Source organism: Atractosteus spatula, chromosome 20, assembly GCF_055471065.1.
Source record: "Atractosteus spatula isolate fAtrSpa1 chromosome 20, fAtrSpa1.hap1, whole genome shotgun sequence".
Taxonomy (NCBI): Eukaryota; Metazoa; Chordata; class Actinopteri; order Semionotiformes; family Lepisosteidae; genus Atractosteus; species Atractosteus spatula.
Window position 1 is genome coordinate 6133723 of NC_142725.1, and position 27949 is coordinate 6161671.

Here is a 27949-nt window from a genome sequence, read left to right on the forward strand (position 1 = left end):
ATCATATCAAATTGTAGTTTAAAAGAGAAATTTATTCAAACAAATTCCTTGATCGGAGAGAAATTAAGCAAATTAGTATACTCATGCTGTTGAAGGAAATACCCATTTTACTAGATAACAGCAAAAGCTAAATAGCTTTGAATGTTAAATTACTGGCATTTGCCTATATAAATGCTCTGTAAGGTAAAGTATCTGCTTGCATGTAACTACTAAACTGTTTTAGTTAACGATAGGCTCTTCCTTTATTGCCACTTTCGAAACTGAAGCTCCGGTCCATGTCCCAGTGATAGTGGTCTGGTGTCCGAAGACAGTGAGCACCTTCGCTGTGTAAGGAACATCAATGATCCCCTTCTGGACTACAGCCTTGAATCTCACAGCCTCCCCAGGGGGCACTGTAGCACTCAGGCTGGATGTATTAACAATCTGCAATGAAAGAAGCAAAAGCCATTGGCTGGGGTCTCTGCTTTCAGAAAACAGTGGCAAATACATCATTGAAAACCAGTAAGCTAAAGCAGTTCACTGGTTATGGCAATAAAAAAACAAAGGAAGAGGTAAAGGTTTATTCCATGCTGAAAGGGAAAGAAAAGAGACAGTGTTTCATCTGTAGAGCCTTTTTCAGATGTGCTTGAACTTAATAAAAAAAACAAGGCAATTTAAGGAGTGTAGTTAGGTTGTAGTTAAAATGTGCATAACAACAGTGTTCTCGTATCAAAGTCTCCATGTTAGTCAAGTGCCCTGTTTTCTTCTTCCATTCCACATATAGAAAAAAGCTATGTCTTGCTCAATTTCTTTGAGTAACAGCCCAGGGGGCTTAAAGGCACCATTCATCTTCAATAGCTTATTCTAGTACTGGGAACATACTGTACCTCTTTCCTTTCTGTCTCTGTAAAACTCCAGTTGTGAGTAGTACTGGCATTAATAGAGACTGTGGTTTCATTCGCAGCCAACAATGGGATTCCAGCTTTAAAAGTTGTTGATGCTCCAACTGCCACAGTAAATTCATGAGAATGGGCGAAAGAGCTTTCCAACGTAATAGTTTCAGAAAACCTGAAAAAAAAATCACATTCTATTTTACAACTCCTTGTTTCAAAGCTGCAGACTGTATCAACCTGGCTGCACCACACAGGTAGAAGGAGGACTTGTGCAAGTACTCGCCTGACATACCAGCCGGGTGAATTTCTTGAACTTCAGAGATAGTGAAGATGGCAAGAGAGGGTTTTTTCATGTTGTTACTACTTGCTCAAATTGTGGCTGACTAAAGCCTACCCAAACCTGCTGACACTCTCCAGGTGTGGAACCTCCCAGTCACAGACAGCTGATGGTGCATTTGCAATTTCCCTCACGGGATCAATAAAGTATCTAAGTAAAGCCATTCACCATGAGAAGAACATGCAAAATCCTCACGAAGGAGGACTGAGCTAGAGACAAACTCAGGATTCAACAGTTTAGAAGTAGTTGCTTTGCAAGTTTTTGTCTGTTGTTTTGCAATGTTAGTAATTTTTGTATCTTCTGCTGGTGTTCCTTCATCTTTCCTGTCACACATTCTAATTCTCCTCAAGCCCGAAAATACCCTCATGACATCATCATTAAATTCAGCATTTATAGAATGGACAGGAAGGTAAGTTGATAGTTTTTCAAATGTATTGCAGTACATTGATGATGACGATGATGATGATTACAAGTAACAAGGACTCCCCTCCACTACCACCAATGAGTAGCTCTGCCAGAGTGTACCAATACACTCATCACACAGCAGCTCTCAGTGGGGAGGAGAACAGAGAGATGAGGCCAGTTCATAGATGGAGATTACTGGGAGGCCATGATTGTTAAATGCCAATCTGAAATTTGTCCAGGACACCAGGGTAACACCCCTACACTTTTTGAGAAACACCCTGTTATTTTTAATGACCACAGAGAGTCAGGGCATCGGTTTTATGTCTCTTCCATCTCACATTATAGTGTCCCTGTCACTATACTGGGGCATTAGGACCCACACAGACTGCAGGGTGGGCACCCCCCACTGGTCCCACTAACACCTCTTCCAGCAGCAACCTTAGCTTTCTCAGGAGGTCTCCCATACAGGTACTGGCCAGGCTCACACCTGCTGGGCTGCCAGTTGTGTTGCAGTGTGGTGATTCTTCTTCTATAACACTTCTATAACATTTTTTAAATTTCTTAAAGTCAAATTGAGAGTCAAGTGATTTACTGACAGGTTAGAGTTGAACATATATGTAGAAATGAATCTAAAGGTAGATTTTTCATTTCATAATATCTCAAAATAAATTTTCAGACATCATTAAATTCAAATTTTGTTACCCTTAAACATCTTTGTGTTAAGTTTGCCAAATGATTACCAGCAGTCCCACAATTTAAGTTTTAGATCTATTGGCAGTGTATTTTGTGTGTATTTTTTGTAAGCATTGTGTATTTTGTGATATACAGAACAATGAAAATACAACTTAGAATGCAGCACTTACTCGAAAGTTGCAGTGTAAGGAACAGAGCCAGTAGAGTTGTCACAGTCATGTTGCCCAACTGTCAGAGGCTCTTTTGAAAGAATCTTTGCATCTTTAACAGAGAAATCCAAACTTAAAATTTGACTTATGGTTTTATCTTGCGTGAGGGCGAGGATTGGGAATTGATTGTAGCCAGATCCAAGATTCTGGGCTCTTCCAATCCAGTTATCACTTGCAAACCTGGGTGGTGGGGCAGTGTAGATCTTCCCTCCATTCTTGGAGACACACCACAGATTGCCATCAGGAGAGAAGGCCATGAAATGGGTAAGTTCTGTCCAGCCTCCAGATCCAATAATTTCACTGTTTTTATACCAGTTGTAGTTCATATCATTCGGAGGGCTTCCTTTAAGCAGCTTCCCTTCTGTGGTCACAGTATACAGGATACCCGCAGGGTCAAAGAACAGAGAAGGGAAGCACCATCCTCCAGTTCCTATCTTCGTAGCAACCCTGTACATCCAGGACACGTACTCATTCTCAGGAGGGGGACCCCTGTACAGTTCACCACTCTTCATGACAACATAGAGTGTGCCGTTTGGATGGAAGAAGAGGGAATGAACTTGATCCCACCCAGACCTTCCTACACACCGAGCTTTCTGCTTCAGCCAGTTCTCATCTGGATTCGCTGGAGGAGACCCAGAATACAGCTGTGCATCACGGACTGCAAACATTGTTCCTTGAGGGCTGAAGGCGACGTGAGAGATGCCTTGCAGATTTCCCACATATTTCGAATACTCACTGAAGTTGTCATTGTAATTATTTGGGGGCAGTCCAATCTTGATACGCCCTGATCTTTCCATGGCAAACAGCACCATACCTTCCCAATAAAAAAATAACTTTTATAATCAAATAGTGAACAAAATAACCAATTTCACCAACTTCAAATATCCTAATCTTTAAAAGACCATTATATAATAGTAATACATTTAATATAAAATCTAACTAATGAAAACAAAGCAATAAGAAAAAAGGACAGAGTGTAATGGTTTATTAGGATTTGGTTGTCTCCTAAAGTGGGAAAATAATTAATCAAAACATTCAGTGAGAAACTTGAAATTGTTTTACATACAGTATTTATTATTCTAAGTGAACTGTTTAGAATCTAAATGTTATCTGGCTGTAGAGCTCTTTCAGGTGTTTTCTTTTACATGACATGTTAAAAAATTCTGGAACTTTGAAACCTTCAATCTTGACATTATAGAGTAATTCGTGAAGATCAGATTCAAGATTAATTTCTGAGTCATTGATATCGGAGTCTCAGCCTTTGAGCTCACTGTCATGGGAGTTGATGGTGCCCTGAGTGCCCATTTTATCCCTTCAGACAGCTCCTGTAGATTTGCATATACAGTTTATCTGTGAAACAATGTCAGTTCTCTTCATACTCACACATATTGTCTGCTGCTCCTGAAGTCTTAACCTGGTCAGACATGGTCTCTTTCTGAAGATGAGGTCAACTTTCTGTCTGTCTGCAAAACAGAATTCCATACACAAAATAACATTATTTTTCACATAACTTACAAGTAGGTACTTACTACTTAGAAGTTTCCTAATATTCTAATAATGCATGTTACATCTACAGTACCACAAATATACAGTATGCCAAACTACCAACTGCATTCTGTGTTAATTTTCCCCTTGAGACTTTTATTCTGATACATCAAGCGGGTTGTGTCAGAGGCAATTAATAATTAATTTCTTAATTTTTAATTGTTATGCTAGTGTGGATTGAAGCTATATTTGTAGGAAGAAATGAGCAAAATCAATCATATATAGATAAGTTCTTAAGACAGCAGTGAGGTGAAGACAAGTACACTGTGAGAAACTATACATAAACAATACACAGTTCACTCCTTCCTAATTTACAACTGCTATAGTATTACCAAGGGGTGTATGCACTTATAAAAAATTTTTTTCTAGATTTTCAATTATAATTACTTTTCTGTTTGAGCATTTACATTGCACTTGGAGGTTGTAACTTACATTAAATACATTTTAATTAAATGTGTCTTGATTTCAGGCTATTAGGTCACAAAATGTCTTAGTTTGGAAACATTGTGTAACTATGTAAAATTCCTATTAGCACTATATGTGTTGTGTACTGTATGTCCATATAATGTGACTTGATTATCAAACATGGCTGTGCCTGTATGTTTTTTCCAGATACCTATTTTAATAACCACAAAAGACAATTTTCAGAATCCAACATTTTTTAGATTTTCACATAATCTGATGCAGGACTACATTACTCTCTAGAATTGCCAGGTGGCACAGTGAATCTATCTTAATGTGGCTTTTGCACAAATCCTATTTTAATCATAACAAATAAATGTTTATTAACCCATTAGTGCTTTCCTGCACTAATCATACTGTACAGTAACACTAACTGACATTTTTCATTTTTTAATTAAATGCAGTAAAAGAATTATTCTTAATGAAATATAAATTAATAGTAATTAGAGAACGGACAATTTATTGTTAGAATTGTACATAGTGGCTTTATATACTGTTTGAAACAATAAGAAAATATATCTTATTTAAAACAAAAAAGAGGTTTTAAGTGATTTGAATGACTTTCAAAGAATAACTTACAGTACAGTACAGTATGTCACTCTAATTGGATGAGCTAAATTAAAAACTACTAGTGTTACTTTTTCCATTTTCTACAAAAGGTTCAATGAAGCTACAAGCTTTTCATTATCCATTACAGCAATAACGACACCAAGTGTTCATGGAAAACATTATAGCTTTATATCATTTTATAATGATCATAAACATTAGGTAGTTCAAACGAGCATGCCAGAACGTTTCCAAAATAACCATAGCAAGTGACTAAGTTAAAGACTCTGATGCAGAAAATGTTTATGAAAAAGATGGAATACTGCTTAAAGTTTTATAAAGCAAATCAAATAATTAAATATACAGTATATTATCCGCCCATCCATTTTCTATCTGTCACGGAATCTGGGGTATAGCTGTGGAGAGAGACCGGCAAGAAGGGAGGACCCTATGTGTAGCGGCAGGAACAGAGCAAATAAGGGGGTTTGCTCCGGGCTCAAGGTATCGGGCGAAGTCGGAACGAGACATAAGACCTCAGGTAGCGGATGTGGGGCGACCTGGTGAGGCGAGCCTCTCTACAACCAATCCCAATACCGAGCGAGAGGAAAGTGAGACCCGGAACTATATAGCCCCAGACAACAAGACAAACCAGAAGAACAAGTAAAGCACAGAGAAACAAGGAACAGGACAGATACATGTACTGTACAGTTAAGTGATTATCATTTAGTCTAGCAAGATGCAGTAGGACTATACATAGGATTGGTAACAGTAATGTACAACGCTTGCCCTTGGGAATATTATGGTGTACAGCAGTATCAGACATTTACTAAAGTAAATGTACTGTGGGATAGTAATGATTCCCAGAAACATTGCCATGGTATTTTCTTGATATTCTTATGATATAGTATAGTAAAACATTCTGAAGGCAAATCACAACACTTACGGTGGTTATACAATTGTAAATTGGAGAAAATACTGTAAAACACTCTAATGATGACCTGTAACACATCAGCTATGAAATGAAACTTACCTTGGTTACACTCTGAAGAAAGCAGCTTTTGAATCACACTTGGTCCAGCAGGTATGAGTATCAAGGTAACGATTTCGTCAGTGCTTCCTCTCTGACTGTAAATGCCTGTCCTCAGCTTCGTATTTATACATACAGTATAAAACTAAAAACACCTTAAAACGTTTTGGATTGGATATTATCCTTCAACACTCCCCTTTCACATGCAGATATCAGTTTTTTTCTTGAAAACACATTAAAGACACATTTGCAGGCAGAACAAGTTCTGTAAGTACAGTATATCGAAACTGTTTGCATTTTTTAATATTCCTGCTTTTATGTAACTGAAATTCATTTGTTTCCCCAAAATTTGATTTCCAAATTGAAACAGAAGTATTTCTTGAACTGCAGTAAAGATTGCGAAATGACTTATGTGACTGCAGTTTCAGTCCAGTGTCTTCATAAAAGACACAGTGTGGCGAAACAACATGTTCAAAATGTTTTTAATATGTAACATAAAATATTGAATAAAAACTAAACCAAATCATACCCAACAAGAATGACAAATTTATTATCTTAAGACAAATGCAAACAGTAAATTCCTCCCTTAATTTAAACATATCAATTAATACCATTTGTCAATGAGTTCACAAGGAAACATATGTATGATACAGAGTCTAATTTATTAGAACTATTTCTTTTGTCACAATCAGGAACTGTTTGGTAGGGTCCCTTTGTAATTAAAGGGTTAAGTGTATAATCCATACATCTATTTTCTAACTTTTTGTATAATACTATTTATATAATATTCAATTTAGAAGATTCATTTATATAATAACCAGTTTATTTGTTTTAAACATTTCCCTTCATTTGAGTACAGCAGGATTTTTGTGATGACATACAGTACTTGGTTTCCCAATGAGGCTGTTGGTACTTGGTACAGAGGACATATGGGGGAAGGGCCAGTATATCAATTATCAATATCTTTTCTCCAGAATATTTTCCCAATGGGGCTGATAACAGTAAATGGGAAAAGGAAGTGAATCAAAAAGGCATGCCGTGACCTTGTCAACTTCAGCACTGGGTACAGCGTTATGGTCTTGTTGTTGGAGGTCACAGATTGCAAATATTACAGCTGAAAGGTCATAAAGTAAACAATAATTCTGAGTAATTCAGAGGCTAGTTTGGGAATCTCAATCAGAGTGGAGAGATAAACCAACTGACACTTGGATGGACGAGACACAGAATAAGTAGAAAAAAGGGTACACAGCAGGAGTTGGCTTCACCGCAGAAGCTACAGATATGAAGGAAGTGGAAAGCAGAAGATGAAATGATTTGAAAATGACCATGAAGATCTCTAGAGTGGCTTGGTTTGAAGAAGACTAGGTGCTTGGGTATAATGGAGGGATATCATGGGGGTGTAGCTGTAGGGTTTGTGCGGTGGTGGTTAAACACTCTGCCTGTACGGATGGGAACTGCATGGAGACAGATATTCCTGTAAAGGTTTATTGCTGAACAATAACATTTACACCTGCCGCGTTCTCGTTCTTTCTCTTCTTGATCGTCCCTCTTTTCCCATCACACTCTCCCCGAAAGCAATCAGAAAAAACAGAAAGTCACATTAACGGAAACATATCCACAAACTGCAACAGAGAGCTCCACACAACTCAAAAACATTTCAAACTGCTCAACCAAATAAAACAACAATTGCAGGACGTAAGCTTACAAGAGGGGAGGTAAAAGCATCAGAGACAGTCTGAGTATCTTCTCAAAGTGCGTTACAAGAAAAGCAAAAGAAAGCAAAAAGAAATCTAGGAGATAATAATTCAGGTGGGTAGCTGCGTCAGCATGTGTAGGCGGCAAATGAACAAGTTATAGGTTTATTCTTCAAAAAGCTTCGTTCGTGGTTGTTTGTGTTATTCATCCAGGTGGATGCTGCACATTGGTGGTGGTGGAGTGGATCCCCATTACCTGTAAAGTGCTTTGAGTGGAGTGTCCAGAAAAGCGCTATATAAGTGTAAGCAATTATTGTTATTATTATTATTATTCCAAGTGAAATGGAGTTTATAGCAGATGTATAGCAGATGTTTGAGACAGTTGTCAAAAACCAAGTTCAATAAGAATCATCTGTCAGTAATTCATAATAAATTCTTGACGTCATTTAATCATAATATACAGTATGCTATACATGAACTCCCATTTACTGTAACAAATTTTTATTTTTAAAGTCTTCAGTCTGGACATCAAGTTTTTGAATTAATTTTAAAGTTTAAAAAAAAGATGTGTCTAAGTCACAGATTTTCTAAATTTGCAATATGGGACACAACAAGAATGGTCTGATTGCATTTGTTAGGCACTGTATTTTTTTAGGTAAGCAATCTTTTTTAAACAAGGTACTCAGAAGAAAACCTGAATTATCTGAGTAACTAAGATTGAGTAACTTTGTCCAGGGGGCTGGATTGGTCTTTAAAAGGTAAATTACTACATAAGACAGATGAGATCAGGTGGCAGCAAAAATGAGTAACCTACACACTCCTTCATGGATCATGAAGCATGGATCAACCAATGAATGTGATGCAGTATACTAGATTATCAGTCTATTCTTTCTCATAATAAAGGCATTTGGATTTTCCCAGGTAGTATACACATTCCTGTGTACCCCTAGAGGTTGGGAAATAGATGTTCTACACATCTGATGCTGCTGTACTTAAATTAATTCTGGACACGGTATGAAGAAGAATTTCAGATTGATTTTTTAATATCTTATAAATAAATCAATATGAAATATTTAACAATAGAAAAACAAATATGAAGGATTCTGAGGCTCCAAGTGACAGTTATCTTGGTTGCTAAACAATGGCACTTGGAATGTTCTGGACAGAAACAGAGGTCATGGAGGAGTAAGACGGGGCTTGGGGAGGGAGCCTGTTTTTATAGTTTATTTTCACTGAAGAACACCATTTCAAGTCACATGAACCTCACTGAATTTCTTTTACATAAACCAATTTTTTATATTTTACTATGCAGAACAGCGTATAATTTGCAAAAAGCCTTCCAGTCTTAACTAAATGAATAACACTGCACACACCCCTGTGCGCGTCTCCTTGTAAAGACCTGTAATTCCCTGTTTTGCTGACAACACTCTTTACACAACATACAGGGAGAGGGTGGTCTCCCAGCACTGTGATAAAGCTGAGCAACTCTATTCTGCTGTCTCCAGTGTCTCTACTGACCTAAACTACTAATGCCCTCAATTACAATAATAATTCCTTACATTAATATAGTGTAAGAGAATGGAGAAAGTATCGTCCTGATCCGCGGGATTCACGTTCCAGGCTTGGTATTCTGTAAGAACTATGTAATTTACGAACCCTGTGCGGTCTCCAGGCAAGGTAGCTGAGGTATCCAAGATAGGCGACGAGGGAGAGTGGTCGGCTATTCCAGGCAGGGTCATGTCCAGGTAGGAGGCAAGAGGAGAGGCAAACAAATCCGATAGGGGCGAGGCAAGAGTGAGAAATCCAAAATCAAAACCAAAGAAGCGATGTTGAGGGAGTCCAGACCAAGTAGAAAAAGGTACTGAGGAGGAAAGGGCGAGGTGAGCTCAGGAGGTGGAAGAGATCCTAATACCAAGCAATGTAACTGGGTGAACTGATTGTTGAAATAGTGAAGGAAGGGGTGTGTAAGGGAAGTTGGATAATGAGTCCAGCTGCAGCCATAACATATAGTGCTTTTCATTCTGGAAGAACTCAAAGCGCTTTAAAGGGTAAGCGTTTAAGTTGGAACCTTTTTTAAGTAGTCCCGTTTGGACCAAACCAGAGTGGAGTTTAGCTAGGGCACAGGCAACACCCCCCTCTCATACTTTTTGGAAAGATATCAAGTATAATTCCATTTTTTGGGGGGGAAATTAAGGCAACATTGACCTTGTTACATAAAGTGATGCCCCTACTGTATCTAGATTATGAAGACATAAATATTTCTCAATAAAACAGTTTGTGTTTTCCATATATAAACATACAGGTAAAAACATATTTAATATATTTGTAAAATAAAATTAAATGAATGCCATAAAGAATTTTGTTTTTCATACAAGGTGCTCAGGTGAAAAAAAAAACAGACATACTGTATCATCACACTTCAGATTGTTCCTTACAAAGCAAAGGTGATCACCATCTTTGGATATGAGACGGTTGTTACTGGAAGATGGCTTGGAGCTTCAGTGTCCAGAGTGGGAATAAAGGAAGAAATCCTTGACCTCAAAAAGTAGCTATAGATCTGGCAAAGACCTGTATGAAGCATATTATTCAATTAATGGGCAAATACTAGCAGTTGTGAAGTTGTATTTGTTCGTCATTATCTGCTTTTGTGCGATCTAAGAATACAAATACCATATACAATGCTGTCCGTAAATATTTGGACAGTGACACAATTTGTGTTTTGGCTCTCTACACCAGCACATTGGATTTGAAATGACTGGGGTTAACGTGCAGAATGTAAGCTTTAATTGGAGGGTATTTACATCCCTATTGGGTGAACCATATAGGAATCACAGCCCTTTTAGACATAGTCCTCCCATTTTAGGGGACCAAAAGTAATTGGACAATTGGCTGCCCAGTTGTTTCTTGGCCATCTGTGTGTTGCATTATGAGTTCATGCACAAGAGAACTAACAAAAGGTCTAGAGTTGATTCTAGATGTGGCATTTGCATCTGGAGTCTGTTGCTGTCCTCTCTAAACACGAGGACCGAAGAAGTGTTTTTGCCATTAAAGTTGGCCATCAGGAGGCTGTAAAATCAGACATAGCCAAAACATTAGGTGGGTCAATTAACTGTTTGGTACATTTATAGAAGCAAGAATGCACTCATAATCTTAGCAATAGCAAATGACCTGGAAGACCACAGTAGTGGATGAGTGAAGAATACTTTCAATTGTGAAGAAAAGCCCCTTTTCGACTGTTGAACAGGTTGGCAACACTCCAGAATGAAGGTATACTGTAGATGTGTCTAAGACTACCATAAAGAGAAGAATACACCAGCATAATGGCAGAGGGTTCACTACATGATGCAAACCGGTGGTAGGAAAGGCCAGGTTATGGTTTGCTTAAAAAGCACATAAGAAGCCTCCAGTGTTCTGGGACAAAGCTTTATGGACAGATGAGACAAAGATTAACCTGTACCAGAGTGATGGAAAGAAAAAAGTGGGGAGAAAAAATGGAACTGCTCATGATCCAAAGCATACCACCTTATCTGTGGAACATGGTGAAGGTAGTTTCATAGCTTGGGCATATTTCGATGCCAGTGGAACTGGCTCACTTGTCTTTATTAATGTGACTGCAGATGGCAGCAGCAGGATGAATACTGAAGTGTACAGAAGCAGCTAATCTGCTCAGATCCAATCAAATGTTTCAAAACTCATTGCAGCAGGACAATCTCTCCAGGGGGTGAGAACAAAGTAATGTAGCCAATTCATAGAGGAGGATTATTAGGAGGCATGGAAAATTTGGCCAGGACACCGGGGTTACACCCCTTCTCTTTTCAAGAAACACCCTGGGATTTTTAATGACCACAGAGAGTCAGGTCCTCAGTTTTACATCTCATCAGAAAGACGGCGCTTGTTTACAACATAGTGTCCCCATCACTATACTGGGGCATTAGGACCCACATGGACCGCTGGCTTGCTGGCCTCACTAACACCTCTTCCAGCAGCAACCTTAGTTTTTCCCAGGAGGTCTCCCATCCAAGTACTGACCAGGATCACACCTGCTTAGCTTCAGTGGGTTGCCAATTGTAAGTTGCAGGGTGACATGGCTGCTGGCTCTCATTGCAGCAGGACAATGACCCCAAGCATACTGCTAAAGCAACCATGGAGTTTCTCAGGGCCAAAAAGTGGAATGTTATTGACTGGCCAAGTCAATCATCCAGCCTGAATCCCATTGATGCATGTCACTTACTGAAGACAAGACTGAAAGGAAAAAGCCCCCAAACAATCAGGAAATGAAAATGGCAGAATTACAGGCCTGGCAGAGCATCACAAGGAAAGATGCCAAACGTCTGGTGATCTGTATGAGTCACAGATTTCAGGCAGTCATCAATTTACAATTACTTTTGGTCCCATGAAATGGGGGGAAATGTTTATAAAAGAGCTGTGATTCCTATATGGTTCACCCAATACATATGTAAATACCCTCGAATTAAAGCTGACATTCTGCACTTTAAACTCGTTGTCATTGTTTCATTTCAAATCCAATGTGCTGGTGTACAGAGCCAAAACAACTAAAATTGTCACTGTCCAAATAATGTATTTACGGACTGCACTATAAGCGTTTGGAGAGTAATCCAGTTGAATATGGCATGCTGCAATGTTTTCGCCAGAGGTTTAAGGGAGATCTCTGAGAAGCCAGACATGAGAAACACTTCTTTAGAAGATTGCTGGTCAATCCAGGGTCTGGTTTCATTCCAGTAGATCAGTTTTGTCCAGATCCTGAGTTATACAATGATTGCTCTTGCAGAGAAAGGTTGTATGCCCTTCGCTTTGCTGACACAAAGAGGCGACTGAAGCATGAGGAGGTTCTTGGCCAAACATCCTCATTTTAGCTGTTCTGGCTGTGATTTCACTTTCTCAGCCAATTCACATGATGCAGCTTCCCATAAATGTAGAGTATAAATATTGTCCTCCAATGGGACCTGATAAATTCCTGTTATTAAATTCCTTTACAACTCCATGAATCAAAAACAGAAATGGGGTTATTACATTGGATTTATTCCAAACTATACTATTGCATGGAGGGCCATGTTTCTGGAACCTCTTGAAACTTTTTACTTCTTAAAGCCATGATTCCTGCTGGAAATGACCTGGAGAAACATCAGTTTCAGAATTGGCTGTGTAAAAACTGAAACTGCTCTTTCAGAGCAGAGAATCCATATTTTAAAAAATCAGCACCCACATGCCTGAACAATTACCATCCTATTGCACTCACCCCCATCATAATGAAGTGCTTTGAAAATCTGCTTATTCCACACATTAAAGCCAGCATTCCAAAAACACTTAATCCTCTCCAGTTTGCATATCGCACAAACCGCTCCATGGAGGATGCAATCTCTATAGCTTTACACACCACACTTGTCACGCCCGACATCCCTCCCTAGAGGGCGCTCCACTGCTCTCATTATTGTTCGTGTCATTTAGCTCTCCAGGTGTACCCTTTTAGTGTTATTATTTAAAGACCAGCTCCTCCAGTCCTCGGGGCTCATCATTAGGGTAAGATGTCGCGAGGCCCGCCTAGCACCAGGAAACCCTACGTCCGTCTCCTGAGGGCATAGGCCTCATCCCCGACACCTCCCGTTTCCTGAGCCCGGGGTCTGGAGGATCTCGCCCCGTCACCCTTGGACCTCCATGTTTTGTTTGTCCGTGTGCTCCCCCCTCCCGGGGATTTTAACTTTGTCGCGTCCCAGGATGGATTCCTTGTTGATGGACTCTCGGATTGTGCTTTGACCTGCCTTTGGACCCGTTTGGATTTGGATGCCGTTTTGTCTTCCCTGTACACTGTCTCACGGATTGTCACTATTATTTTGTGCACTATTAAACCCCTGTGTGTTCCCTTTTACCACGCCTCCTGTTCTCTCCAGCTCTTACCGCATCGCATAGGGTCTTCTACAAGATCTGACACGGATTTCAGTCCGTGTTCGTGACAGAATGATGAGCCCCGAGGACTGGAGGAGCTGGTCTTTAAATAATAACACTAAAAGGGTACATCTGGAGAGCTAAATGACACTAACAATAATGAGAGCAGTGGAGCGCCCTCTAGGGAGGGATGTCGGGCGTGACAACACTAACCCACCTGGATAAAAGGAACACCTATACAAGAATGCTGTTCATTGACTTTAGCTCAGTATTTAACACCATCATACCCATAAAACTTTCTACCAAACTCAGGACTCTAGGTTTAGATACTACCCTCTGTAGCAGGATCCTAGACTTCCTCACCAGCAGACCCCAGACTGTCAGGATTGGCAACCTCACCTCCAACACGATCACCCTTAACACCGGTGCCCCTGAAAGCTACAGTACTGTAGGCTGTTGGTCTGGCACCAGCCTGCAAGGTGTTTTATCTCCTCCCTCTAGGCAGTCTCATGGTTGTCAGTGATCAGGCCCACGACTGTGGTATCGTCAGCATACTTGATGATGGTGTTTGTGCTGAACTTGGCAGTACAGTCGTGGGTGAACAGGGAGTAAAACACTGGGCTGAGCACATACAGTATGTCTCAACATCCAACATCCAACAGCCAAAGAGCTGATCTTTCACTTCAGGAGACAAGGAAAAGTCCACTCCCCCATCTACATCAAAGGGTCTGCGGTGGAGATGGTGAATAACTTCAAATTCCTAGGTGTTCACATCTCTAGGGACCTCACATGGGCACTTAACACCTCCAGTCTCATCAAGAAGGCACAACAGCGGCTGTACTTCCTGAGAAGGCTGAAGAAAATACGCCTGCCTCCACAGATCCTCACCAACTTCTACAGATGTACGGTGGAGAGCATACTGACCAGCTGCATCACAGTCTGGTATGGCAGCTGCACTGCATCTGGAAGAAGTATCCAGACGCTCCAGTCACACACAACTAGACTCCAAAATAGCTTCTTCCCCAGAGCCTTCAAACTGGTGACTCCCCCACTCCCTCCCATCATACTATGATCTCTCCTGACTTCTTCCTGTACCCACAATGACTGTACTCCAACACCACTACATACACGACAACTGAATGTAAGCCGAAATTGTACTTAAAACTGTACTAGATGTAATATTTATTAATCACCATATTATTTTTGCACTGTTCCACAAATTACTTTTGCACTGTATTTGTCCTGTTGTATTCCTTTCTCTGTTTGCTTATTTGCAGAGTTTGATTACACTTTCATTTAGTTACACTGTTATTGTGTTACAGTCTATTGTCTTGTCTTCTGTTCTATTTATATACTGCACCTGAGTGACTAATGAGAAACACTTTTCACTATACTATGCACCCACGTAAGTATAATGACAAACAAAGCTGAATTGAATTGAATTCCATGTTTTTTAACATTGTACCCCCATCTGTCAGCAGATGTGCAGTACTATGTAGCAACATAATTAAAGTCAAGGGGAGTTAATCTTCAAAACTGGGGCTGTTTGTTTGGGTTTATCTAGAATTATTCACCCGTCTCTAAAAATTCAAAACATAGACAAGCCAGTTTGGAGGGACCTCTGTGTTCTCTCATGTCGTACTTTGCCTGTGGTTGAGTTACAGCCTGTGAGGTCCTATTGTCAAGCCAATAGATAGTCTTAGAACCTCATGCGTCACTTTCTAATTTTAGGCTAATGGTACTAATTTTCATGCTGTATTACAGTAATCCATGAGAGTTGGAATCCTTTGCAGATTACACTACAGTCAAAAGTTAAATTACAGTGGTTCTTGCTGGAAATTTTGCTTTTATACCAACCTCACCCCACCATAACAGGAGTCTAATAAGTTACTGCTGGAGATGGTAAACTAGACAAGGCAGGAGTCAGACATGTGCTGTACTGTGACATAGGACAGTGTGAGCAGGCAGCACAGTGTGTATTAAACAGGGGAAAGCAGCCAAAACAATTTCAAGGATGTAATCCAAAAAACAGTTGTAATTTTTTTTGATTCATTAAATTGAATATAAGCAATTTATTAAATTAATTTATTAAATTAGGATGTATAAAAATGTTCATTATTTCACCCATGTACTGCACAGTGATCCTTTAATTGGTTAGCAATGCTTTAATTTGAATCATACTGTATATTCAACAGTTCATACAATTTTTTTTAATTAAGACACTCTGATTAAACCTACAGGCAAAGCTCCTTTTGACACAATAGTCACAGTTTGCACATAAAGAACACACACAAGTGCTTTCACGGGCCCAATGGTGGTATTCCCCTGATCCTGCAGTCCTGTGTCAAAGTTACTGGTACATCAGACATTTTTAATTAGAGCATTTCAGACTTTGAATACTGTCTTTTCCCAGGCTGGAGGTTTGATACCTCAAGAGGAAGAAGAGAGCCTGTATGTATTCGCTCAAATTAGGGTTCTTCACTCCTGGAAACTAGGGCGAGTGGAGAGAGGTTCAAGAAAAATTATAGGACATTTCTCTAAAGGTTTTCAGAGATGTGAAAACTGCTCTGAAGTTGCGTGAGAATGTCATATAAGCTTCTTAATTAGAAACTCTGGTGCTGCTGAAAGTCTCACATGATAATTAGGAAGAGAGGACAATTTAGAGGGCTGCTTTGGCCCTGTAGTGGTGAACAGGGGGATTCTTTCCACTGTAAATGAGTTTTAATCCTCTGCAGATGACACTGCAGTGGGAAGTTAAATCACAGTGGTTCTTGCTAAGATTTGGTGCTTTATACCATCTAGCCTCACCACACCCTAACAGTGCTGCTCCTTGGGGAATCCTGGTATCCGACCTGAAATATAACCATGGAACTGTTTATCACAAGGGACACTTTATGCAAAGCTGATTCTAGATCCATTTGGTGTTGCTTTTGTAATAGATGCATCTATTTAACATCCTCCATTCATTGCTTTTAACATGGGCCTATAATATTTTACTGCTGGAGATGGTAATAATAATAATAATAATAATAAACTTTATTTTATATAGCGTCTTTAAAGGTGGCTTCTCAAAGCGCTTTACAGGATAAAGCAGTGCTAGATAAGGCAGGAGTCAGACATGTGCTGTACTGTGACACAGGACCGTGCGATCAGGGAGCAGATGACACTGCAGTGGGAAGTTAAATCACAGTGGTTCTTGCTAAGATTTGGTGCTTTATACCATCTAGCCTCACCACACCCTAACAGTGCTGCTCCTTGGGGAATCCTGGTATCCGACCTGAAATATAACCATGGAACTGTTTATCACAAGGGACACTTTATGCAAAGCTGATTCTAGATTCATTTGGTGGTGCTTTTGGAATAGATGCATCTATTTAACACCCTCCATTTATTGCTTTTAACATGAGCCTATAATACTTTACTGCTGGAGATGGTAAAGCAGTGCTAGATAAGGCAGGAGTCAGACATGTGCTGTACTGTGACACAGGACAGTGTGAGCAGGCAGCACAGTGGGTGTGAAACAGCGGAAAGCAGCCAAAACACTGTTCAGGCTGCAATTCAACCATGGACAAAAATATATCATGAGAAAACAGAGAAGAGTTACTCCCTCTGCCTAAGTTTGCCTAAGTTTTGATTCTTTAGACACGGGACAACAATTCTAGATAAACCCAGACAGTTACAAATCTGAAGATCAACTCCTCTTGACTTTAGTGTTGCTACATGGCACAGTTTGAAATGCTCAGTTTACGAATGTGAGCTATATATAAATATATACGTGTGGATCAGTCTGTGCGTGGACTGTGTACTGAGAGTCTCATTCCACATCACAAGTCTCCACAAACCCGGTGAGCCAGTGACTATGACACAGGATTGCGGTCCGTAGCACCCTTGAGCTTGTGATTCTGTACTGCATATATTGTTAAAGAGAGCTTTACTATGTGTTTTTTCCAAATTTACAAAATACTAAATGTTTAATAGAAGTCCCGAATTACATTGCTAACAAATTAAAGGGGTGCTGTGTAATACTTTGAAGTACAGATTAATCTTCCCCTTGACACCGTTATTCTGATACATCACACAGACAGATTTTGTCAGAAGCAGCTGTTAAACTAGCGCGGGTTCAGGAAGCAGCAAACGCAGGGCGATCACTGGGGTAAAAAAGCGTTGAGGCTTTAATTGCAGAACAAAATGATCAGAGTCAGTCATACGTAATGTAGACAAGATCTTAAAACAAAACAGTGAGGTGAAGGTAGTTAGAGTGCAAGCAAGTGTACCGAAACAGTACACAGTGAATTCCTTCGTAATTTACAGGTCCTATTACTAAGGGCTGTGTACAGTTATAAAACCCATTTTCCGAGATTTTCATTTGCAATGACTTTTCAGAATGTTTGCCTTTCACTTGGGGTTGTGTGTTACAATATATAAATGAACGTGAAATACATTCTGATTGAATGTGTCTTGTTTGGACTTTCGCAAAATGTGTTAAGTTGGAAACGGTGTTTAGACTTTCTATAAGCATATAGAGTTTCTATAAACTGGGCAGTACAACAGCGAGCAATTACCTGGAGTTTGAAATGATGTGTACAATATGTGTTGTGTACAGTATGTCCATGTAAAATGATGCATGTATTTTGCCAAATGTCTATTTTAAAAACCACTACAGGTAGTGGCTAGAGTCCTTTCTCTAATGTTGGAATAACAACAAAACTTAACTAAATAAAAAGAATGGGACATTGTGCAATTTGTGGGGTGGTATAATGAACATTCTTTCTTACATAACCTACTGAAATACAAAACTGCAAGCTGTTTTTAACTTTGTAATGAAATACTATGGCAAAGCAAAGAGTGAGGGAAGCATCAAAATGGATATGATTTGGAAGGTGAAAATGTACTGAACTAACTTCAAGCCATCTCATTTTACAGGAACAATTTTTGAAACTTGAATTTGACTACAAAATGTATGTTACACAACCATCTTGGTCTACATTATAATAAGTGTAAAGTGACTTATTAGATACAATGCTTGTATGCATAAAAATCTCAGGAGGGGGACCTTTGTAAAATTCACCACTTTTTACCACATCTTAGAGGCTGCCTCCTGGATGGAAGAAGAGGGAGTGAAACTCATCCCATTCTCCTTTGCCAACTTTTTTCATTTTAGCCATCAGCCAGTCTTCATCCAGATTCACTGGAGGAGACCCTGCATAGGACTTGTTTAGCATGATAATAGAAGCTTTCATTGTAGTTAACTGGGCCAATCCTGAGCTCTCCACACCAAACCAAACGCCTATGAATACATTCAATATTGAAAGATCAATGGGTTGCATCACAGAAAAGCTTTCTATTATTTAGATCACAGTTAAGGAAGTGATCAGACAACCTACAGTAAATGGCTATACATCCATTATAACAAGTTTTCTAGTGGGGCCTGCTATGAAGTGGAAAATGACATCCTCTCACAATCCGGTCCATCACCATTAGATTGGTTAGAAAGAGGCTGTGGCACAATAAAATGAGACCACTTGGTTACCCATATATACAGTACAACCAGGAAACATTCATACCCTTGAACCATGAAAGCCACCCATTTGCAGCACTGAAATAAAGCAGGGAGGAATTTAAGCAACTCAGTTCACAAAGGACTGAGGGGGAGTTGCCCTCTCTCTCATGAGATAGTATATCTAGATTATAGTGCACGACCACGCAATGTGTTTAAAAATGAAGCACTTCTGAGTAAGCATGAAGTTTTGCCTTCTCTTTCATGGAGAGAAAGCATATCACTGTATCAGGCTTAGAGGAGTGGCATGCATAGTTTGTGCCCTCTCCATGCCCCTGATCCAATGTACCAAAGAAGGAAACCCCAGAGGCATTGCATTCAATTAAACAGTAGATATTCCTGTAGAAGATAGGGTCTAAGTTCTTTAGTGGTTTCTAATCATATGGAAACCATAATTTCAATGAAGGAACAGAGGAAAAAGAAAAACTGGCAGGTACAGAGAGAAGAGGAAAGTAGGAGCAGAGAGAAGAGAAGAGAATGAGAAGACAGAAAGGAAGACAGAAGACTAAAGCTCCTTGTTCTAATCAGATTTTACGACCAGATTCAAGTTCAGTATTTGAACTTTGTTAAGAGAACTTGCCATTCTACTGTTTTTAGGAAACTCGGATTTCCTATATAGAGAACCCCTGGGTTACAAACACAATCTACTGGTTAGTGAATGGATGTTATAGAAAAGGGAGGTTCCCATTCATTTCATAGCATCCTGATTTCTAATAGATTGTGATGGCCGTCATCCCTCCTCTAGAGGGCGCTCCTACCTTTTTCATTGTGTTGCCAGTTTTATTTGTCCCAGCTGTGTCTTATCCCCTTTTCCCTATTTAAGCCCGGCGTCTCTGTAGTTCTGGGCTCAGCTTTGGAAGACGGACACCCGGAAGCCCGCCTACCACTGGGCACAGGAGTGGCCCGAGAACACAGGCTTCACCACGGTGTCCTGACCTTCTGAGCCTGAGGCTCGGAGCGCCTTGTCCTGTCAATGTTTTAACCATCTGTATTCCTCGTTCCCTGTTCCCTGTGTTTGTCTTGGATGGATCTCCCGGCACCTGGACCTTGGACTGTGCCCTGATTTTCCCTATTGGACTTCCTTTACTGCTCGTGCGCCTTCACTCACCCCCTGCACCACATCACTGCCGTCACCACCCCCTGTGTTTCCACCCGCCCTAATCCTGCTGTGTCCTACCTGATGTCCTACTCCAGTCACTTCCGGATTATACCATCTCGCATAGAGTCTTTAACTACGCATTTCACGGGAGAACTGGCTCCCGTGACAGAGATTTAACTAAATAGGTCGAGTAATGAAAGTTAAGTTAACTTAGCCCGCTTGGCTCAGGGTTAACCTCCTGACGTAGGATGAGGAGGCTAGAGTCCTTCTGGGAGGCCATGCAGAGAGAACACTGACCAAGGGGTAGCTGCAGAGGTGGAGATGGGGTGGAAGAGGGATGCGAAAGACAAATGTAAGGGACAGAGGAAGATAATCTACAGTATCTATGATGGTTGAGTGAGAAAGTGACGTCCTGATTAATTACAAATTACAGACAGCTGAGCTTTCATCATAAACTCCTTTAAAAAAGTTGAATTCACTTTTTAGCCTTCAAGAACCAGGGCTTGGTTTATTAAATGCCAATCTTTAGAAAGAGGTAACCCAGAAAACTAACTGCACTCGGGCTCTGCAGGACCGGAATTGGACACTGGTAGTCAACAAGACAAAAGAGAGACAAGCAGAAAACATACACCCTTCAAATATTTTATTGACGCACTTATCATTTAAAAATATTTAGTATTACAGAAATACTAAATATGTTACAGGCACCAAAATGATTATCGAAATTAAATTTAATATTATCATAATTTAATGAAATTATTTAATAATCATTTTTTAATTATTACAAAAATTAAGGAAAAAACCCAAGTACCGTATAGTGAAGATGATTAAATGCAATAGCTCTGAACAATCCAACACAAATGGCTTGGCATACAATTAGTTCTAATTATCATATCAAATTGTAGTTTAAAAGAGAAATTTATTCAAACAAATTCCTTGATCGGAGAGAAATTAAGCAAATTAGTATACTCATGCTGTTGAAGGAAATACCCATTTTACTAGATAACAGCAAAAGCTAAATAGCTTTGAATGTTAAATTACTGGCATTTGCCTATATAAATGCTCTGTAAGGTAAAGTATCTGCTTGCATGTAACTACTAAACTGTTTTAGTTAACGATAGGCTCTTCCTTTATTGCCACTTTCGAAACTGAAGCTCCGGTCCATGTCCCAGTGATAGTGGTCTGGTGTCCGAAGACAGTGAGCACCTTCGCTGTGTAAGGAACATCAATGATCCCCTTCTGGACTACAGCCTTGAATCTCACAGCCTCCCCAGGGGGCACTGTAGCACTCAGGCTGGATGTATTAACAATCTGCAATGAAAGAAGCAAAAGCCATTGGCTGGGGTCTCTGCTTTCAGAAAACAGTGGCAAATACATCATTGAAAACCAGTAAGCTAAAGCAGTTCACTGGTTATGGCAATAAAAAAACAAAGGAAGAGGTAAAGGTTTATTCCATGCTGAAAGGGAAAGAAAAGAGACAGTGTTTCATCTGTAGAGCCTTTTTCAGATGTGCTTGAACTTAATAAAAAAAACAAGGCAATTTAAGGAGTGTAGTTAGGTTGTAGTTAAAATGTGCATAACAACAGTGTTCTCGTATCAAAGTCTCCATGTTAGTCAAGTGCCCTGTTTTCTTCTTCCATTCCACATATAGAAAAAAGCTATGTCTTGCTCAATTTCTTTGAGTAACAGCCCAGGGGGCTTAAAGGCACCATTCATCTTCAATAGCTTATTCTAGTACTGGGAACATACTGTACCTCTTTCCTTTCTGTCTCTGTAAAACTCCAGTTGTGAGTAGTACTGGCATTAATAGAGACTGTGGTTTCATTCGCAGCCAACAATGGGATTCCAGCTTTAAAAGTTGTTGATGCTCCAACTGCCACAGTAAATTCATGAGAATGGGCGAAAGAGCTTTCCAACGTAATAGTTTCAGAAAACCTGAAAAAAAAATCACATTCTATTTTACAACTCCTTGTTTCAAAGCTGCAGACTGTATCAACCTGGCTGCACCACACAGGTAGAAGGAGGACTTGTGCAAGTACTCGCCTGACATACCAGCCGGGTGAATTTCTTGAACTTCAGAGATAGTGAAGATGGCAAGAGAGGGTTTTTTCATGTTGTTACTACTTGCTCAAATTGTGGCTGACTAAAGCCTACCCAAACCTGCTGACACTCTCCAGGTGTGGAACCTCCCAGTCACAGACAGCTGATGGTGCATTTGCAATTTCCCTCACGGGATCAATAAAGTATCTAAGTAAAGCCATTCACCATGAGAAGAACATGCAAAATCCTCACGAAGGAGGACTGAGCTAGAGACAAACTCAGGATTCAACAGTTTAGAAGTAGTTGCTTTGCAAGTTTTTGTCTGTTGTTTTGCAATGTTAGTAATTTTTGTATCTTCTGCTGGTGTTCCTTCATCTTTCCTGTCACACATTCTAATTCTCCTCAAGCCCGAAAATACCCTCATGACATCATCATTAAATTCAGCATTTATAGAATGGACAGGAAGGTAAGTTGATAGTTTTTCAAATGTATTGCAGTACATTGATGATGACGATGATGATGATTACAAGTAACAAGGACTCTCCTCCACTACCACCAATGAGTAGCTCTGCCAGAGTGTACCAATACACTCATCACACAGCAGCTCTCAGTGGGGAGGAGAACAGAGAGATGAGGCCAGTTCATAGATGGAGATTACTGGGAGGCCATGATTGTTAAATGCCAATCTGAAATTTGTCCAGGACACCAGGGTAACACCCCTACACTTTTTGAGAAACACCCTGTTATTTTTAATGACCACAGAGAGTCAGGGCATCGGTTTTATGTCTCTTCCATCTCACATTATAGTGTCCCTGTCACTATACTGGGGCATTAGGACCCACACAGACTGCAGGGTGGGCACCCCCCACTGGTCCCACTAACACCTCTTCCAGCAGCAACCTTAGCTTTCTCAGGAGGTCTCCCATACAGGTACTGGCCAGGCTCACACCTGCTGGGCTGCCAGTTGTGTTGCAGTGTGGTGATTCTTCTTCTATAACACTTCTATAACATTTTTTAAATTTCTTAAAGTCAAATTGAGAGTCAAGTGATTTACTGACAGGTTAGAGTTGAACATATATGTGGAAATGAATCTAAAGGTAGATTTTTCATTTCATAATATCTCAAAATAAATTTTCAGACATCATTAAATTCAAATTTTGTTACCCTTAAACATCTTTGTGTTAAGTTTGCCAAATGATTACCAGCAGTCCCACAATTTAAGTTTTAGATCTATTGGCAGTGTATTTTGTGTGTATTTTTTGTAAGCATTGTGTATTTTGTGATATACAGAACAATGAAAATACAACTTAGAATGCAGCACTTACTGGAAAGTTGCAGTGTAAGGAACAGAGCCAGTAGAGTTGTCACAGTCATGTTGCCCAACTGTCAGAGGCTCTTTTGAAAGAATCTTTGCATCTTTAACAGAAAAATCCAAACTTAAAATTTGACTTATGGTTTTATCTTGCGTGAGGGCGAGGATTGGGAATTGATTGTAGCCAGATCCAAGATTCTGGGCTCTTCCAATCCAGTTATCACTTGCAAACCTGGGTGGTGGGGCAGTGTAGATCTTCCCTCCATTCTTGGAGACACACCACAGATTGCCATCAGGAGAGAAGGCCATGAAATGGGTAAGTTCTGTCCAGCCTCCAGATCCAATAATTTCACTGTTTTTATACCAGTTGTAGTTCATATCATTCGGAGGGCTTCCTTTAAGCAGCTTCCCTTCTGTGGTCACAGTATACAGGATACCCGCAGGGTCAAAGAACAGAGAAGGGAAGCACCATCCTCCAGTTCCTATCTTCGTAGCAACCCTGTACATCCAGGACACGTACTCATTCTCAGGAGGGGGACCCCTGTACAGTTCACCACTCTTCATGACAACATAGAGTGTGCCGTTTGGATGGAAGAAGAGGGAATGAACTTGATCCCACCCAGACCTTCCTACACACCGAGCTTTCTGCTTCAGCCAGTTCTCATCTGGATTCGCTGGAGGAGACCCAGAATACAGCTGTGCATCACGGACTGCAAACATTGTTCCTTGAGGGCTGAAGGCGACGTGAGAGATGCCTTGCAGATTTCCCACATATTTCGAATACTCACTGAAGTTGTCATTGTAATTATTTGGGGGCAGTCCAATCTTGATACGCCCTGATCTTTCCATGGCAAACAGCACCATACCTTCCCAATAAAAAAATAACTTTTATAATCAAATAGTGAACAAAATAACCAATTTCACCAACTTCAAATATCCTAATCTTTAAAAGACCATTATATAATAGTAATACATTTAATATAAAATCTAACTAATGAAAACAAAGCAATAAGAAAAAAGGACAGAGTGTAATGGTTTATTAGGATTTGGTTGTCTCCTAAAGTGGGAAAATAATTAATCAAAACATTCAGTGAGAAACTTGAAATTGTTTTACATACAGTATTTATTATTCTAAGTGAACTGTTTAGAATCTAAATGTTATCTGGCTGTAGAGCTCTTTCAGGTGTTTTCTTTTACATGACATGTTAAAAAATTCTGGAACTTTGAAACCTTCAATCTTGACATTATAGAGTAATTCGTGAAGATCAGATTCAAGATTAATTTCTGAGTCATTGATATCGGAGTCTCAGCCTTTGAGCTCACTGTCATGGGAGTTGATGGTGCCCTGAGTGCCCATTTTATCCCTTCAGACAGCTCCTGTAGATTTGCATATACAGTTTATCTGTGAAACAATGTCAGTTCTCTTCATACTCACACATATTGTCTGCTGCTCCTGAAGTCTTAACCTGGTCAGACATGGTCTCTTTCTGAAGATGAGGTCAACTTTCTGTCTGTCTGCAAAACAGAATTCCATACACAAAATAACATTATTTTTCACATAACTTACAAGTAGGTACTTACTACTTAGAAGTTTCCTAATATTCTAATAATGCATGTTACATCTACAGTACCACAAATATACAGTATGCCAAACTACCAACTGCATTCTGTGTTAATTTTCCCCTTGAGACTTTTATTCTGATACATCAAGCGGGTTGTGTCAGAGGCAATTAATAATTAATTTCTTAATTTTTAATTGTTATGCTAGTGTGGATTGAAGCTATATTTGTAGGAAGAAATGAGCAAAATCAATCATATATAGATAAGTTCTTAAGACAGCAGTGAGGTGAAGACAAGTACACTGTGAGAAACTATACATAAACAATACACAGTTCACTCCTTCCTAATTTACAACTGCTATAGTATTACCAAGGGGTGTATGCACTTATAAAAATTTTTTTTCTAGATTTTCAATTATAATTACTTTTCTGTTTGAGCATTTACATTGCACTTGGAGGTTGTAACTTACATTAAATACATTTTAATTAAATGTGTCTTGATTTCAGGCTATTAGGTCACAAAATGTCTTAGTTTGGAAACATTGTGTAACTATGTAAAATTCCTATTAGCACTATATGTGTTGTGTACTGTATGTCCATATAATGTGACTTGATTATCAAACATGGCTGTGCCTGTATGTTTTTTCCAGATACCTATTTTAATAACCACAAAAGACAATTTTCAGAATCCAACATTTTTTAGATTTTCACATAATCTGATGCAGGACTACATTACTCTCTAGAATTGCCAGGTGGCACAGTGAATCTATCTTAATGTGGCTTTTGCACAAATCCTATTTTAATCATAACAAATAAATGTTTATTAACCCATTAGTGCTTTCCTGCACTAATCATACTGTACAGTAACACTAACTGACATTTTTCATTTTTTAATTAAATGCAGTAAAAGAATTATTCTTAATGAAATATAAATTAATAGTAATTAGAGAACGGACAATTTATTGTTAGAATTGTACATAGTGGCTTTATATACTGTTTGAAACAATAAGAAAATATATCTTATTTAAAACAAAAAAGAGGTTTTAAGTGATTTGAATGACTTTCAAAGAATAACTTACAGTACAGTACAGTATGTCACTCTAATTGGATGAGCTAAATTAAAAACTACTAGTGTTACTTTTTCCATTTTCTACAAAAGGTTCAATGAAGCTACAAGCTTTTCATTATCCATTACAGCAATAACGACACCAAGTGTTCATGGAAAACATTATAGCTTTATATCATTTTATAATGATCATAAACATTAGGTAGTTCAAACGAGCATGCCAGAACGTTTCCAAAATAACCATAGCAAGTGACTAAGTTAAAGACTCTGATGCAGAAAATGTTTATGAAAAAGATGGAATACTGCTTAAAGTTTTATAAAGCAAATCAAATAATTAAATATACAGTATATTATCCGCCCATCCATTTTCTATCTGTCACGGAATCTGGGGTATAGCTGTGGAGAGAGACCGGCAAGAAGGGAGGACCCTATGTGTAGCGGCAGGAACAGAGCAAATAAGGGGGTTTGCTCCGGGCTCAAGGTATCGGGCGAAGTCGGAACGAGACATAAGACCTCAGGTAGCGGATGTGGGGCGACCTGGTGAGGCGAGCCTCTCTACAACCAATCCCAATACCGAGCGAGAGGAAAGTGAGACCCGGAACTATATAGCCCCAGACAACAAGACAAACCAGAAGAACAAGTAAAGCACAGAGAAACAAGGAACAGGACAGATACATGTACTGTACAGTTAAGTGATTATCATTTAGTCTAGCAAGATGCAGTAGGACTATACATAGGATTGGTAACAGTAATGTACAACGCTTGCCCTTGGGAATATTATGGTGTACAGCAGTATCAGACATTTACTAAAGTAAATGTACTGTGGGATAGTAATGATTCCCAGAAACATTGCCATGGTATTTTCTTGATATTCTTATGATATAGTATAGTAAAACATTCTGAAGGCAAATCACAACACTTACGGTGGTTATACAATTGTAAATTGGAGAAAATACTGTAAAACACTCTAATGATGACCTGTAACACATCAGCTATGAAATGAAACTTACCTTGGTTACACTCTGAAGAAAGCAGCTTTTGAATCACACTTGGTCCAGCAGGTATGAGTATCAAGGTAACGATTTCGTCAGTGATTCCTCTCTGACTGTAAATGCCTGTCCTCAGCTTCGTATTTATACATACAGTATAAAACTAAAAACACCTTAAAACGTTTTGGATTGGATATTATCCTTCAACACTCCCCTTTCACATGCAGATATCAGTTTTTTTCTTGAAAACACATTAAAGACACATTTGCAGGCAGAACAAGTTCTGTAAGTACAGTATATCGAAACTGTTTGCATTTTTTAATATTCCTGCTTTTATGTAACTGAAATTCATTTGTTTCCCCAAAATTTGATTTCCAAATTGAAACAGAAGTATTTCTTGAACTGCAGTAAAGATTGCGAAATGACTTATGTGACTGCAGTTTCAGTCCAGTGTCTTCATAAAAGACACAGTGTGGCGAAACAACATGTTCAAAATGTTTTTAATATGTAACATAAAATATTGAATAAAAACTAAACCAAATCATACCCAACAAGAATGACAAATTTATTATCTTAAGACAAATGCAAACAGTAAATTCCTCCCTTAATTTAAACATATCAATTAATACCATTTGT

At 39.2% G+C, this 27949-nt stretch overlaps 2 protein-coding genes across 2 annotated transcripts; both read right to left on the reverse strand.

Moving 5' to 3' along the window:
- Window positions 1-203: 203 nt before the first annotated feature.
- On the reverse strand, window positions 204-6196 carry LOC148817424 (uncharacterized). The gene is made up of 5 exons (XM_088938288.1): window positions 6100-6196; window positions 3900-3979; window positions 2478-3330; window positions 867-1047; window positions 204-423 (listed from the first exon to the last, which is right to left on the reverse strand). Exons 2-5 carry the CDS (start codon window positions 3940-3942, stop codon window positions 220-222), a joined length of 1281 nt encoding a protein of 426 aa, XP_088794414.1. The 5' UTR covers window positions 3943-3979; window positions 6100-6196; the 3' UTR covers window positions 204-219.
- A 15242-nt stretch (window positions 6197-21438) lies between these two features.
- Window positions 21439-27411, reverse strand: LOC148817425 (uncharacterized). The gene is made up of 5 exons (XM_088938297.1): window positions 27335-27411; window positions 25135-25214; window positions 23713-24565; window positions 22102-22282; window positions 21439-21658 (listed from the first exon to the last, which is right to left on the reverse strand). Exons 2-5 carry the CDS (start codon window positions 25175-25177, stop codon window positions 21455-21457), a joined length of 1281 nt encoding a protein of 426 aa, XP_088794423.1. The 5' UTR covers window positions 25178-25214; window positions 27335-27411; the 3' UTR covers window positions 21439-21454.
- Between the last annotated feature and the right edge of the window lie 538 nt (window positions 27412-27949).

Excerpts from the sequence above, each read along its gene's own strand:
- LOC148817424 (XM_088938288.1), bottom strand. The coding sequence starts at position 3,942 with ATGTCTGACCAGGTTAAGACTTCAGGAGCAGCAGACAATATGT. Across the intron at positions 3,331-3,899 it reads AGGAGCAGCAGACAATATGT|GTATGGTGCTGTTTGCCATG; the intron begins GTGAGTATGAAG and ends TTTATTGGGAAG. Across the intron at positions 424-866 it reads CAGAGACAGAAAGGAAAGAG|ATTGTTAATACATCCAGCCT; the intron begins GTACAGTATGTT and ends CTTTCATTGCAG.
- LOC148817425 (XM_088938297.1), bottom strand. The coding sequence starts at position 25,177 with ATGTCTGACCAGGTTAAGACTTCAGGAGCAGCAGACAATATGT. Across the intron at positions 22,283-23,712 it reads CCTTACACTGCAACTTTCCA|GTTTTCTGAAACTATTACGT; the intron begins GTAAGTGCTGCA and ends TTTTTTTTTCAG. Across the intron at positions 21,659-22,101 it reads CAGAGACAGAAAGGAAAGAG|ATTGTTAATACATCCAGCCT; the intron begins GTACAGTATGTT and ends CTTTCATTGCAG.